At 35.8% G+C, this 13,729-nt stretch overlaps 1 protein-coding gene across 4 annotated transcripts in view; it reads right to left on the bottom strand.

Moving 5' to 3' along the window:
* The window catches only part of USP25 (ubiquitin specific peptidase 25), a 156,156-nt gene that overhangs the window by 115,441 nt on the left and 26,986 nt on the right, over positions 1 to 13,729 (bottom strand). For 3 of the 4 annotated variants that reach the window (XM_055125484.1, XM_055125485.1, XM_055125486.1), the window contains exon 3: positions 13,119 to 13,263. In XM_055125484.1, the coding sequence (XP_054981459.1) occupies positions 13,119 to 13,263 (145 nt within the window). Of the gene's footprint in view, positions 1 to 2,950; positions 2,970 to 13,118; positions 13,264 to 13,729 lie in introns of those variants that run through there. The other variant, XM_055125487.1, reaches the window with a different exon arrangement.

Here is a 13,729-nt window from a genome sequence, read left to right as displayed (position 1 = left end):
TAGCCCTCATTTAGCCCGCAACTCCCTTCCCCCACATGGCCTTCGACTACAATGTAGTTAGTGATCGCTTCTCTGAGTTGACCTTTCCCCGGAATGTGAGGCCAGCCTCGAAGCCATGGAGTCAACCTCCTGGTACTTATTTCTACAGTTCTTGGGTGTTAGTCTCCCACTCTGTTATTCTATATACCATAGATGAGTGCAATCTTTCTATGTCTGTCTCTCTCTTTCTGACTCATTTCACTCAGCATGAAACTTTTCATGCCCATCCACTTGACTACAAAATTCTTGACCTCCTTTTTTCTAACAGCTGCATAGTATTCCATTGTATAGATGTACCAAAGTTTCCTCAACCAGTCATCCGTTCTGGGGCATTCGGGTTTTTTCCAGATTCTGGCTATTGTAAACAGTGCTGCGATGAACATACATGTGCAGATGTTGTTTCGATTGTACTTTTTTGCCTCTCTGGGATATATTCCCAGCAGTGGTATTGCTGGGTCAAATGGGAATTCAATATCTAATTTTTTGAGAGTCGTCCATATTGTTTTCCAGAAGGGCTGAACAAGTCGGCATTCCCACCAGCAGTGAAGAAGGGTCCCTTTCTCCCCACATCCTCTCCAACAGCGGTTGCTTTTGTTCTTTTGGATGTGTGGCAATACTCCCTAAAGCATTATACAGATTCAATGCGATCCCTATAAGTATACCCATGACATTCTTCAAAGAAATGGATCAAGCAATCCTAAAATTCATATGGAATAACAAACGTCCAAGGATAGCTAAAACAATTCTTGGGAAAAAGATGATGGGAGGCATCACCATCCCCAACCTCAAACTTTACTACAAAGCAGTAACAATTAAAACAGCATGGTACTGGAACAAAGGCAGAGCCGTAGACCAATGGAACAGGGTGGAATATCCCTACACACAACCCCAAATGTACGACCATCTAATCTTTGATAAGGGAGCAAGAGATGTGAAGTGGAGCAAGGAAAGCCTCTTTAACAAATGGTGCTGGCACAACTGGACAACCACATGCAAAAAAATGGGTTTAGACCTTGACCTGACACCATGCACAAAAGTCAGATCAAAATGGATTAAAGACCTCAACATTAGACCACAAGCCATAAGGTACATTGAAGACAAGGTCGGCGAAACCCTCCACGATATTGAAGATAAAGGTATCTTCAAAGGTGACACGGAACTAAGCAATCTAGTAAAAACAGAGATCAACAAATGGGACTACATTAAACTAAAAAGCTTCTGCACCGCAAGAGATACAGTGACCAGAATACAAAGACTATCCACAGAATGGGAAAGGATATTTACACAATACCCATCAGATAAGGGGTTGATATCAATGGTATATAAAGCACTGGTTGAACTCTACAAGAAGAAAACATCCAACCCCATCAAAAAATGGGGCGAAGAAATGAACAGAAACTTTACCAAGGAAGAAATACGAATGGCCAAAAGGCACATGAAAAAGTGCTCTGCATCACTAATCATCAGAGAGATGCAGATCAAAACAACTTTGAGATACCACCTCACACCACAGAGACTAGCACACATCCAAAAGAACAAAAGCAACCGCTGTAGGCTTCTATTAAATCCAGCAGTCTTTTCCTTTTCTCCAAGTGTAAAGTCCTTGGATGCCTGAGCATCCCTAGGAAGCTATGAGGGACAGGAACTTCTTAAAAACATTTCAAGGAAGAACAAGGTGTTCTTTGCCTTTCCTTCTGAGATCCCATTTGCACATTGACAAACAGTGCACAAGGCTGCTGCACGTTAGCACAAAGCAACAGAAGCAAGCTGTGAAAGCAAATTCAACTTACGACTCAGTGTTATACACACTCACTATTCTAAAGGGTTTTCTTTCTCCTTGATAAAAAGAAGAAAATCAATTTTATAAACCTTAAACGTTACAAGATCCTCTCATTCTTTGTGGAAAAATAATAAACATGCAAAATGCTTCTGTTGAATATTCAAAGTTCACTGCTGCTAAAGGAAATAGCTCACACAATGCTTAACTTGCAAACTGAATTACTGATTCTGTTTCACTGAGCACTATTTACTTGAAAGAACAACTGCCAAACTATAAATTATGATTACTGAGAACTTGAATATATGACAGATATTTGTCCAAAAACATGAACCTATTATTTGAAAAAAGAACAAATGAAAGTATTTGTTACTGATGATTAATATAAAATTTTCAAACAAGAAAAGAATTTTAGAAAACTTGCTCAAACACTTAAATTTCTAAAGAAATCAATAATATTAACAATTTCAATCTGCTTTAGAATGTAGGCATTTCCCAATACTTAGAAGGAAATCTGTTCCAAATTACCAATGTGTCATGTTATAATAACCATTCACGGGAGAGGAGTCTGTCATAAGACTAAGATAAGCAACAGCATCTTTTGTTCTCATATTTGGTTTTTTACAGTTCCTGACCCAACATTACTAATTAGTTAAAACGCCCAGAGTAACGTCAATATTTTTACTGAACTGATTCTAGGTAGGTACCAGGATAGCTTCAGGATGAGTTAACACCAGAAAGACTACATCAGAACTTTGAGTCCCACCTCCCATCTTTCAAAGAATCTATAATAATCATACTTCCTAATAAAGTTTCTATTAAAGTGCAAGGGTCAGAACTCTTTCTAAATTGTAGACATATCTACATATTTACAGACTAGTTCACCCCAAAGTTCTTAGAAAAAGTCCCTGCACATTTGGAACCCTGGCAGAATTTGTCTTTTATATTTTTTCATCAGGCTACTCCTCTGCATACTTTATCATATCCTTTTTTATATTAGAAACTGGCTCAGTGAACATATGTGTTTCTTGAGTTCTCTGAGAGATTTCAGCAAATTACTTAATTTGAGGGAGGGCTATGGGAATGACAGAAAAAGTCAACACAAACAGAAGCATAGGTAACCTGGCAACCTACCTCCAATTGGCATCTTAAATGGGGACAGTACTATAGGACTGAGTTCTTAACCTAAAAAAAAAAAAAAATCAATGCTAAAATTCCTGATAAAACAGTGGACTAAACTGCAGCATGCCCACAGCTGATTTTTGGAGAATTAGTCATATGTGGGAAAGCACTACACTCAACCTAAAAAATCTTTACTTTCAAAAAAAATTACTACTTGAGTATACTTATTGTCAGGAATATACTATCAGTGTGAGCAAAAGAAGAAACAAGAGTAGTCTTACTAAATGCTATAAAGTCTGACTGAGACCCAGATATTACCTTTAATTAAAAAGATGAACATTTTTCTTTTAAGCAATGAGGATAACAATATATTTTATTTGTAGTCTATAACTGAAATAATTTCCACCATGATATTCCCATGGCTTCATAACGTTTCTTCTTTCCAAAGAATACTTTAATACAATATACAGCAATCACAAATAAAGACTTTTATAATCTAATCAAACACCAGATACATGTGGTTTTCAGACCAGATATTAAGAAAATAAAATGATTAATTCATTTAAATGATTAAATATTTCTTTTTTCTGGAGCTAGTGGAAAAATTTCCATTAAACAAGCAATGAACTAGTAATTTCAAATGAAAACTAACCCTCTATATTTTCAGAGTTTTGTGATTTTTTTTTTTTGCGGTGGGCGGGGGGCGGGGAGCATGTCCAGTGGTGCTCAAGGCTTACTCCTGGCTCTGGTCTCATGGATCACTCCTGGCAGTGCTTGCAGGACTATGGGTACCAGAGATTGAACCATATGTCTGCCACGTGCAAGCATCTCTCTGGTCCCTAATTTTCCTATATGCTCAGAGTCACAATGAAACAGAGTAACTGGTCATAAGCAATTTCTATTAGTCAAAGTCATTTACAAAAATTTAGTCTCTGCAGAAATTCCATCTACATCCATAACATAATGAATATTTTTGCATCAATGCCAAGGAAGGACCTTGGGAACTCGAAGTTTTGTTTTAACCAACCTTCCATTTATTATCCCTGTGACCACAATTCAAGGGCACAAGCACTCTTAGGGTTAGTTGAAATTTACTTTAGAAAATCAGACATCACAAAAGTCTGTACACAGTGATCTCCAAATCTCAAGAATCCCCTACCTTAAATTCAGAAATATGTCAAAGCATTACACTCCACCTAAAAAATGTTCACTTTCAAAAAGTTACTATTTGAGTAAAACAAATACCAACAAGTATTTATCTACTAATGCTAAAATATAGGCAGTGAGCAGAAATGACACCTGCACCTGTTCATTGCAGCACTGTCCACAACAGCCAAAAACTGGAAACAACCTGAGTGCCCAAGAACAGATGACTGGTTAAAGAAACTTTAGTACATCTACACAATGGAATACTAGGCAGCTGTTAAGAAAAATGAAGTCATGAAATCTGCTTATAACTGGATGGTCATGGAGAGAATCATGCTAAGTGAAATGAGTCAGAAAGGGAGGGACAGGCATAGAATGCACTCATTTTTGGAATATAAAATATAATATGAGACTAGTACACAAGGACAGTAGAGACAAGGACTAAGATGATTGCTCCATGGTTGGAAGCCTGCCTTATGAGCTGAGGGAGAAGGCAGCTGGGATAGAGAAGGGATCACTAAGTCAATGATGGTTGGAGGGATTGCTTGGAATGGGAGACATGTGCTGAAAGTAGGTAAAGGACCAAACATAATGGCCTCTATCTGTATTGCAAACCATAACGCCCATAAGTAGAGAGTACAAAGAAAATTGTCTGCCTCAAAAAAGAGGCAGGGGAGGGGTAGGACAAGATGTGGGGGGAGGGATACTGGGGACATTGGTGGTAGAAAATGTATACTGGTGGAGGGATGGGTCAATCATTGTATGACTGAAACTCAAACATCAAAGCTTTGTAAATGTAGCTCACAAAAAAAAAAGACAATGAAGACATTGAAGATAAGGTCGGCAAAACCCTCCACGACACTGAAGCCAAAGATATCTTCAAAGCTGACACGCCACTGGCCAAGCAAGTGAAAACAGAGATAAATGAATGGGACTATCTCAAACTAAGAAGCTTCTGCACCTCAAGAGAAACAGTGACCAAAGTACAAAGACAATCTACAGAATGGGAAAGGATATTTATGCAGTACCCATCCGATAAAGGGTTGATAACAAGGATATACAATGCACTGGTTGAACTCCACAAGAAGAAAACTGCCAACCCGATCAAAAAATGGGGTGATAAAATGAACAGAAGCTTTCCTAAAGAAGAAATCCGAATGGCTCAGAGGCACATGAGAAAATGTTCCACATCACTAATCATCAGGGAAATGCAGATCAAAACAACCATGAGATATCATCTCACACCACAGAGACTGGCCCACATCCCAAAAAACAAAAGCAACCGGTGTTGGCGTGGATGCGGGGAGAAAGGGACTCTTCTTCACTGCTGGTGGGAATGCCGACTGGTTCAGCCCTTTTGGAAAACAATATGGACGATTCTCAAAAAATTAGAAACTGAGCTTCCATTTGACCCAGCAATACCACTCCTGGGAATATATCCCGGAGAGGCAAAACGGTATAGTAGAGATGGCATATGTATTTCTATGTTCATTGCAGCACTGTTTACAATAGCCAGAATCTGGAAAAAACCAGAGTGCCCCAAAACAGATGACTGGTTAAAGAAACTCTGGTACATCTACACAATGGAATACTATGTAGCTGTCAGAAAACATGAAGTCATGAAATTTACATATAAATGGATCAACATGGAAAGTATCATGTTGAGTGAAAGGAGTCAGAAAGAAAGAGACAGACATAGAAAGATTGCACTCATATGTGGAATATAATGTAACTGAGAAGTACAAGTTGGCAACGATGCAACTTCTGGCAGATATCTCTCTGGACTTAGTTACTAAAATACTAAAATACAGAAACCCAAAACTGAGAGGCCGCTAAGTGTGGTCACTCGACCTCATACCTCTTCATCCTCAGCAATGGAAAACAAATTATCTAATGCTTCCTTTTCAGCAGGTCTGACTTTAGGGGAGAGACTCTCCAAACAATAATAGTGAGTTTTGTTGAAATATTGTATGCAATCAAAGTGAAAGTAAAGTGAAATTTATTAGTTACACAGGCGGGGGGGGGCTAAGGGTGGGGGGCTAAGGGCGTGGGGGGGTTAGGGGGGTGGGGGGGTGGGGTGGAGCTATACTGGGATTCTTGGTGGTGGAATATGAGCACTGGTGAAGGGATGGGTATTCGAGCATTGTATAACTGAGATTTAAACCTGAAAACTTTGTAACTTTCCATATGGTGACTCAATAAAAAATTTAAAAATATATATATATATAAAACAGTAATATTAGTAGATCTGGATATGAGCATACGGAAGCTTTTGTTCACAAATTTAAAAAAAAACTAAAAGAAAAATATATAGCCAGTGATCAATATATCACTGCTAGTCTTCAAATGCATTTACTGTTTATATGTAAATCATATTCCCATGAAAAGAGTTTACTAGATTATATGGGGCTTCAAAATTGGTACACAAAGCCCAATGGCCTTGTTGCACTAAAATTTACAAAGATATTTCTATCTAAAAGCAAAAGATTTCCATTGTTTTAGATGGACAGTTAATGGTAAGCTAACTGAGTTTCTGTTAAATATGTCAAGTTTATATTTTTCATAAGAAAAGATTTTTATTCAAGAAGTGATATTGACAGAAAGAGCTTTGTTTCAGGAATTAGGAGTTAAAGTACTAAAGGGCTTAAAGAAATGCAGTTACAATATGGAAGGAATGAAGAGTATGGAAGAAGCAAAGAATATGCACACCAAAACTTACAGAAAGGTAAGCTAGATGTGGATTAAGAAGCATTGCATCCCTCCCCCCCCAAAAAAAAAGTCACAGAAGCACAGAGGTACCTGTAATAAGGAGAAGGGCAAATATGTAAATGGTAATGCTTTAGCTAATGCTGAAAAATGAGAATCCAACTCTTCTTGCCCTCAGGTAAGTCTACAGAAGTAAATCTACTCTTGCCTCATGGCCCCAGTACGGGATGCTCTTCGCTCAGACAGCTCTCCTGAGTTCACAACCTCACTGCACTCAAGTATCTACAGGTTTGTGTCTCAAACTTTATTAACATACCCTCCTACAAAAGGCCTCACCTACTGCTCTACTACATCTGGATCACCCTCTCTGCCCATATCCTGCTCTACAGTTCTGCAGGAACTTACCACCTTCCATTGTTTTCTGTCTGCCAATTACTAGAACAAGCCTCTCCAGGCTTTTCCAATGACTTAAAAATGAGCCTGATGCAGCATTAGCTCAATGAGTAATCATTTTCTAAAAAGCACAAGAATTATTTTCTAAAAAGCACAGGAATAACACTATGTGTTATTCCACTATGTGAATAACACATAGTGGAAGTCATCAGAGTCTCCAGGGCTTACTTGAGGGATGTGGGGGTGGGACGGGGATGAGCACCTTGGGACAATGACGGAGGGAAGACAGCAGTGAGGTGATGGGCGAGCTGTTGGAATGATGCAGGCATCAAAAGTATAACTGGCAGTATTGTAAATTATATTACTGCAATAAAAATAGTAAAAAAAAATGTTTGTTTAATAAAAATTACTAAACTGATGGAACAGAGTTAGGAATTAGTGAATCATTTTCAATAATGGTACTAGTTAGGAAATTTTAAAACATGCTCTAGCTAGTCAAACTTCTTTCAGGTAAGTAAAAGGACTATTAGACCATTTCTGTTTTTTTAAATTTTAGTTAAAAGGAAGAAAGCATAAGCAACATAAATTGTATTTCTCACCCCATTCTCCTATCTTTCCTTTGACCTCAGCCAACTCACTTAAGATATTTCTACTTTCTTTTGTTGCTGTTCTTTTGTCTGTTTTTTGTAAATATTTGGACTCATAGTGCTCTGGGGCTACTCTTGACTTCCTGCTTCAGTGTAGGAAGTAAATCCCAGCTTCCAGCATGCAAAGTATGTACTTAGACCTTTGAGCTACCTCCCGGGCCCTGTTTCTACTTTTCTACTCTTCTCCCGACTAAATTCAAATTCTCTAAAACAGTCTTATCCAATTAAAATTTCTGTGATGTATACGTACTATTATTTACACCACCCAATAAAGTAGCCCTCATTACATGTAACTATTATTAAGCCTTTAAAATGTGTCCAGTGCATGTGTTTGAATTTTTTTAATTAATTTCACTTAAATTTAGGTTGACGTTCTGACAACTATATTGAACAGTTCCATTCTAAACAGAATCATTGTTAATAATAGCTGCTTAATTTATGTGATAGCATTCACAAGAAAAGTGAATGTGAATAGCAAATGAGCCATTCCTAAGTTTCGTTACTTATTTTACTATTTTCCAACTTATATTGTGGGAAAAAAATTAAAAGTTAACAGTCAATATTAGTCAACATACATTGTAATGGTCCATGGCCTTAACTCTAAAGTTAGAAAACTTCATGACATTACATGTCATTCTTCAGAGGGTAAGCCTAATTTGATTCCATAAATTACAAATAACTTTCATCATTACAGTATTCCTTTAAGCTTAACCATTACTTATAATGAATCATACATTAAAAGATACTTCTTTAATGATTTAGAGAACTGGAAAATATCAGTGATCAATTAATAGAATCCTCTGCTGTGTATCCTACTGATTTATTCTAAGCAGGAAAAAGAACAGTAGAGGCGGATCTATTTATCTCTTGTGGTTTAAATTACTTTTACTCTGGCAAAGCTGTATAACTAATATAGTTCCAGGACAAAATTTTGGTATTTTTCTCACATCCTATGCCCTCCTTTCTCAAGAATTTAAGTACTCTTAGAGAAAAAGATACTTTATAATTTGTGAAGAATCTACGTTTTATTACTCCTCCTGTGTTATATTAATTTTTCTAAAACTTAAAGTCATTCTGTGGCATTACTTTCTGTGTTAAAATTACCTACCCAAATCCCTCTTATCTTTTGTTCCATACTTTGATTGCTCAATGGTAGTACATCTCGTTCTTGTGGATAAGTACTGTTTTTTTCCTGTTTTAAAAAAGTTCAAAACAATTGAATGGTCATGAAAGGAAGAATATCACTACTCACTTTGCTATTGGCTAAAAGTTTTGTACAGTCCTATCATTGTAAGCATGCTTGTCAAGCTATGTAACCAGAATTGGCATGAAAACTTTGCAGACTCTTCCTAGACTATTAAATACAAGTTCATCTATGATATCCACAACAAATTTTGTACTAACAGAGTGCTAACTCTATTAGCACTGAATTTTATTTTTTGGCTCTAATAGAGTTTCTTTTTTAAACTGAAGCTGGTAGGCATTCACCTGGAAATGCACAATATCCAATGTAGACAGGACATCTGGCAATTTTAAAAAATGTACCTGAAAGCCTTACTAATAATACTGCAAGTGATTTAAGCTTTATTTCTCTCAGAATTCAAAAGTATTATAGTATGGAATGTTACCAGAGCTATATATACAGATATGCCTCTTCATTCCTTACTATGCAGAATACAAGTTTTCCTTGAAATGCTTTCTATTTTCTCTTAAAAATTAAAGGCACAAAAGGTAAAATATACTAAAAAGGTCTAGCATTGGTACACTTGATACTGAATATGTACCTAACTCAATGTTAAATGTAGGTTCACAAATAATCGTTCTTCAAAGAACATAATTATCTTACCTTTTAAACATTAGATGCATAAATGAAAAATTTACCACAAGCCCCAAATGTGACTTTTATCGGGCGTCACTTAAAGACTAACTTTTTGTGTTAACAACTAATTATATTTTATTCTTTCTAAAAGAAACCCATAGGACTAGAGTAGGTGCTTGCCCTACAAGCACTGGATATAATCTCCCAAACAGAAGCTGGAGTGATCCCAGAGCACAGAGGAAGGGAGTAAGGCCTGATCACTAGCGGGTGTGGCCCCAAAACCAAAACTAAGTAAATAAAATAAAGTAAACTCAGGTGTAAGGAGTTATATTTCAGCTGATAGCAACAAATACATATGTGTTTAGTATTAAATATTTTTATTAATACAGATATGCTGTCAGCATTACCAACCAATAGAAAGCACCCTTAGCAAACTATACCGGCTTTTGTTATGGTTCAGCTTTGTTTATAACAGACTTTACACTAAGAAAATGCTCAAAGGATTTCTAGGATCGAGAACAAGTCCTAGAAAATGTAGCACTGTAGCAGTGTTGTTCCGTTCATCAATTTGCTCAAGCAGGCACCAGTAACATCTCCATTGTAAGACTTATTGTTACTGTTTTTGGCATATCGAATATGCCACAGGTAGCTTGCCAGGCTCTGCCATGTGGGTAGGGTACTCTCAGTAGCCTGCTGGGCTCTACAAGAGGGAGGGAGGAATAGAACCTGGGTCAATCACGTGCAAGGCAAACACCCTACTTGCTGTGTTATTGCTCCAGTCCCTAGAAAATGTACTCAGGCTAATCACTCCACTATTCCACATTCCTTCAGCACTTAATGCAATTTCTTTCAATAGAATTCCATTTTATTTTCTATCACTTCCTTCCACATTTTCACCACTTCCTCCAAATAGCAGGATCCATTTCTTCTCAGCAGTCATTTAATTGAGACTACTGCTTTAAATGGCTGTTGAATGTACAACATCTCCTTACTTTCTCCATTTAAACCATGAACTATTATAACAATAGCAACCTAGTATATCGTGCCAGACTACTTCCTAAACACATTTTATTCCTTAGAAATTTATAAAACATGGTACAGATTTATTAAATAGAATGATCTCATTAACTGTTTTCCCAACCTGATATTATTAAAATGCAAAAACCACTTTAAATTTCTATATTTTTTCTTAATGTTAAACCAACTTTATGGGCAACTAACTATCCCAATAAGCACAATGATTAGATAGCACATGTTAGATATAAAGAAACTACAGCTGCAAGTAATTCACTCAATGTAACTCTAAGAATAAAACCAGAAACTCCATTTTTCTACCATTTCTTACAACCAATAAAAAACCTTGTAGAGAATATTTTTCTAGAACTACACACAGACACAGGAGTTAGCACAAAAATGTATTTAATTATCAGCAAATGGAACAGAAGCCTTCTGAAATCAAAAGGGTTTCTCCCTAAGAACTCCTATTCAAGTCTCACTTTGTCTACATTTTCACTATTCCCCATTAAACGTCTAGAGTGTTAACATTTCACTTAAGTATTATTAGTCACTACCGCAGAGCAAGTAAAATATCTTCTTTTATGACGTCTTAATAATCTTTATTTTTTCCTGTATATACCTACACATGTTATCTCATATTACTAAGTTTATCACTTACAGAGTTCACAACTCATTCTAAAACCTCTTTATCTTTCAACAATACTAAACTATGTTTAATCAAATTTTTATATCTTTAATTTTCATCAGAAATTTGAATCAAAATCTTCCCTTTGCTACCTAATTTTGTCATCCTCCCATCTCCAAACCTTGAACTATATGAAGTATTATTTTCATATACTAGTTCTTCCTCTATTTTTACCACTTCTCCTTTTTACAACTTTTTTGCAACAGAGACTCCTTAACCTTATTTCATGTGGAACAATGAAAATACTTTCACTGGCTTCAAAATGACTTTTTACACACATTATTGAAAATAATTGGCCACGTTTTTGAGGACACTATGACAGACTAGAACAATAGTGGCATCACCCACAGTCTTGCACTGTTTGGCTTCCAGTTCAGTGAATGAAAAAGGCACTTCAAAACAGAAGAGTACTCATTAAGACAAAAGTAGGTGCTTGCCACTACAGAAGTACTTAATCCAAACTGAAGGCTACAGAAACATTGTAGTGCAAGTAACATTCTAAACTAAGTTTTAAAAAACTGAAAGAAATTAAGATGGAAAAAAAAAAAACCTAGAAAGAATTCCAAATAGAAGAAAAACGCAAGTGCAAAGGCAGAAAAATAAAATAGCTCTCAGTGGATAAGAACTTCAGGTCATTCTATATTATCATAGTATAATATGACAGCAAGAAAATAGTAAGAAATGAACTAAGAGATGTACACTGGGCTCATACTACAGTTTTTCTGAAACTTAGGCATGAGCAACTAGTTCTATTTTATACATATAAACTTCAACTACCAATTTCAGACTGGGATGAAATACAATCTTTTTCAAAAGAAAAATCTTAGGACTACCCTAAAAAAATTAATTAAATAAGTTTCAACAAACATCATGAAATGTTAATGTCCATTAACAAAACGGGCTCTATCTCTCATTTTGAGGAGATCTATAAAGAAAACCAGAAGTTCTCTTCAACTGCAAATTAGTAATCAAATATCTCAAACCCACAATGCATAAAAATAAGTGCCTACATTTTATATAGTAGCTATTAGATCATAAGGAAATACAACAGTAACTGAAGCTAATTTGAAAAACAGTGCTATATAAGCATACAGTGTTCATAATTTTTTTAAAAATTAGCCATATGTAAATGTTTCCATATGTATACATGCCTGTGTATGTGTGTGTTGTATTTATTTTTTTACTTTTAAGGGGAAGAGGGAATTCATTACGTGATAATTAATGCTTTCCCATAATTCTTAATTTAGGGAAGGAAAGAGATAAATGAAGCAAAATTCTGCTTAATGGCAAGTCAATCAATCACAGTAGTACTATAATATCAAAAGTAATATTGAGGCCTCTACTACTATTCGGAATCTATAAAACAAATGATTGTATCCATTTAAAATTCTAGATATTGTATCTTTTATGAATGACACATGTAACTGTTACATATTTCAAATCAATGAGCATTTCATAAAATGTTCTCTGAAAAGACGGAAGTGCAATTTAAGTTACCTGGAAAGACTAAAAACTCCTAAACTGGAAACAAATATATAATGCTCTTAATGAAAACATAGTCTCCATACAATGTCACTTTAACACAAAATCAAAGCAATTATTTTTTGTTGAAAAACAAAATTATTATATTCAAAATTTATCAATTAAATCAAATTGTATATATTTAAACAAACTTAATAATTGAACAAATATATTAAGTTAATATATCCCCAAGAAAAACTGTCATACATTCTAATCAAAATCTTCAGGAAAAATACGTCAGCTTACTTGTGTCTGCTTGGCTTCCCACACTGATGTATCTATCATTGCCAGGAAGCGCTGTTTGGTAGTAAGTTGTCTCCTCCTGCTGAGGGGTCTTGGCATTTTTCGCAGTAAGGAAAGCCACAGCTAATTCCAAGTTTCCATTACTATCCTTAAAATACAAAGAATGGGATATCAACTTATTTTCGAAATAACTCTCTACAGCTGCACATTACGTATGTAACGTTATAACAACTAGCGCTAAATAACAGCAATCATTTATAGACTCGAAATTATTCTATGAAATTGAATCTTAGAGTAATTATAAACAAAGTATGCTTGATCGATGATAATTCCTTTTCCTATTAATTGAAATGTTTAATAATAGGATATGTCAATTCATAATTTCTTAGCTTCCCAGTACTTTCATATACAAGCTGATAGAAAAGTGAATCAGAAACATACTTTATGAAACAGGTGTTTTCAATTTGGGTTAGAGAGGGGGGTGGAGGGCTTTTGTTTTGTTTTGTTTGGGGGTGACACCCAGCAGTGCTCAGGGATTACTCTTGGCTTTGTCTCACAGGTCACTCCTGGCAGGGTCAGGGAACCACATGTGATGTAAGGGATCAATCCAGGGT

This window comes from Sorex araneus, chromosome 2, assembly GCF_027595985.1.
Source record: "Sorex araneus isolate mSorAra2 chromosome 2, mSorAra2.pri, whole genome shotgun sequence".
Taxonomy (NCBI): Eukaryota; Metazoa; Chordata; class Mammalia; order Eulipotyphla; family Soricidae; genus Sorex; species Sorex araneus.
This window is presented reverse-complemented; position numbering and strand designations above follow the sequence as displayed.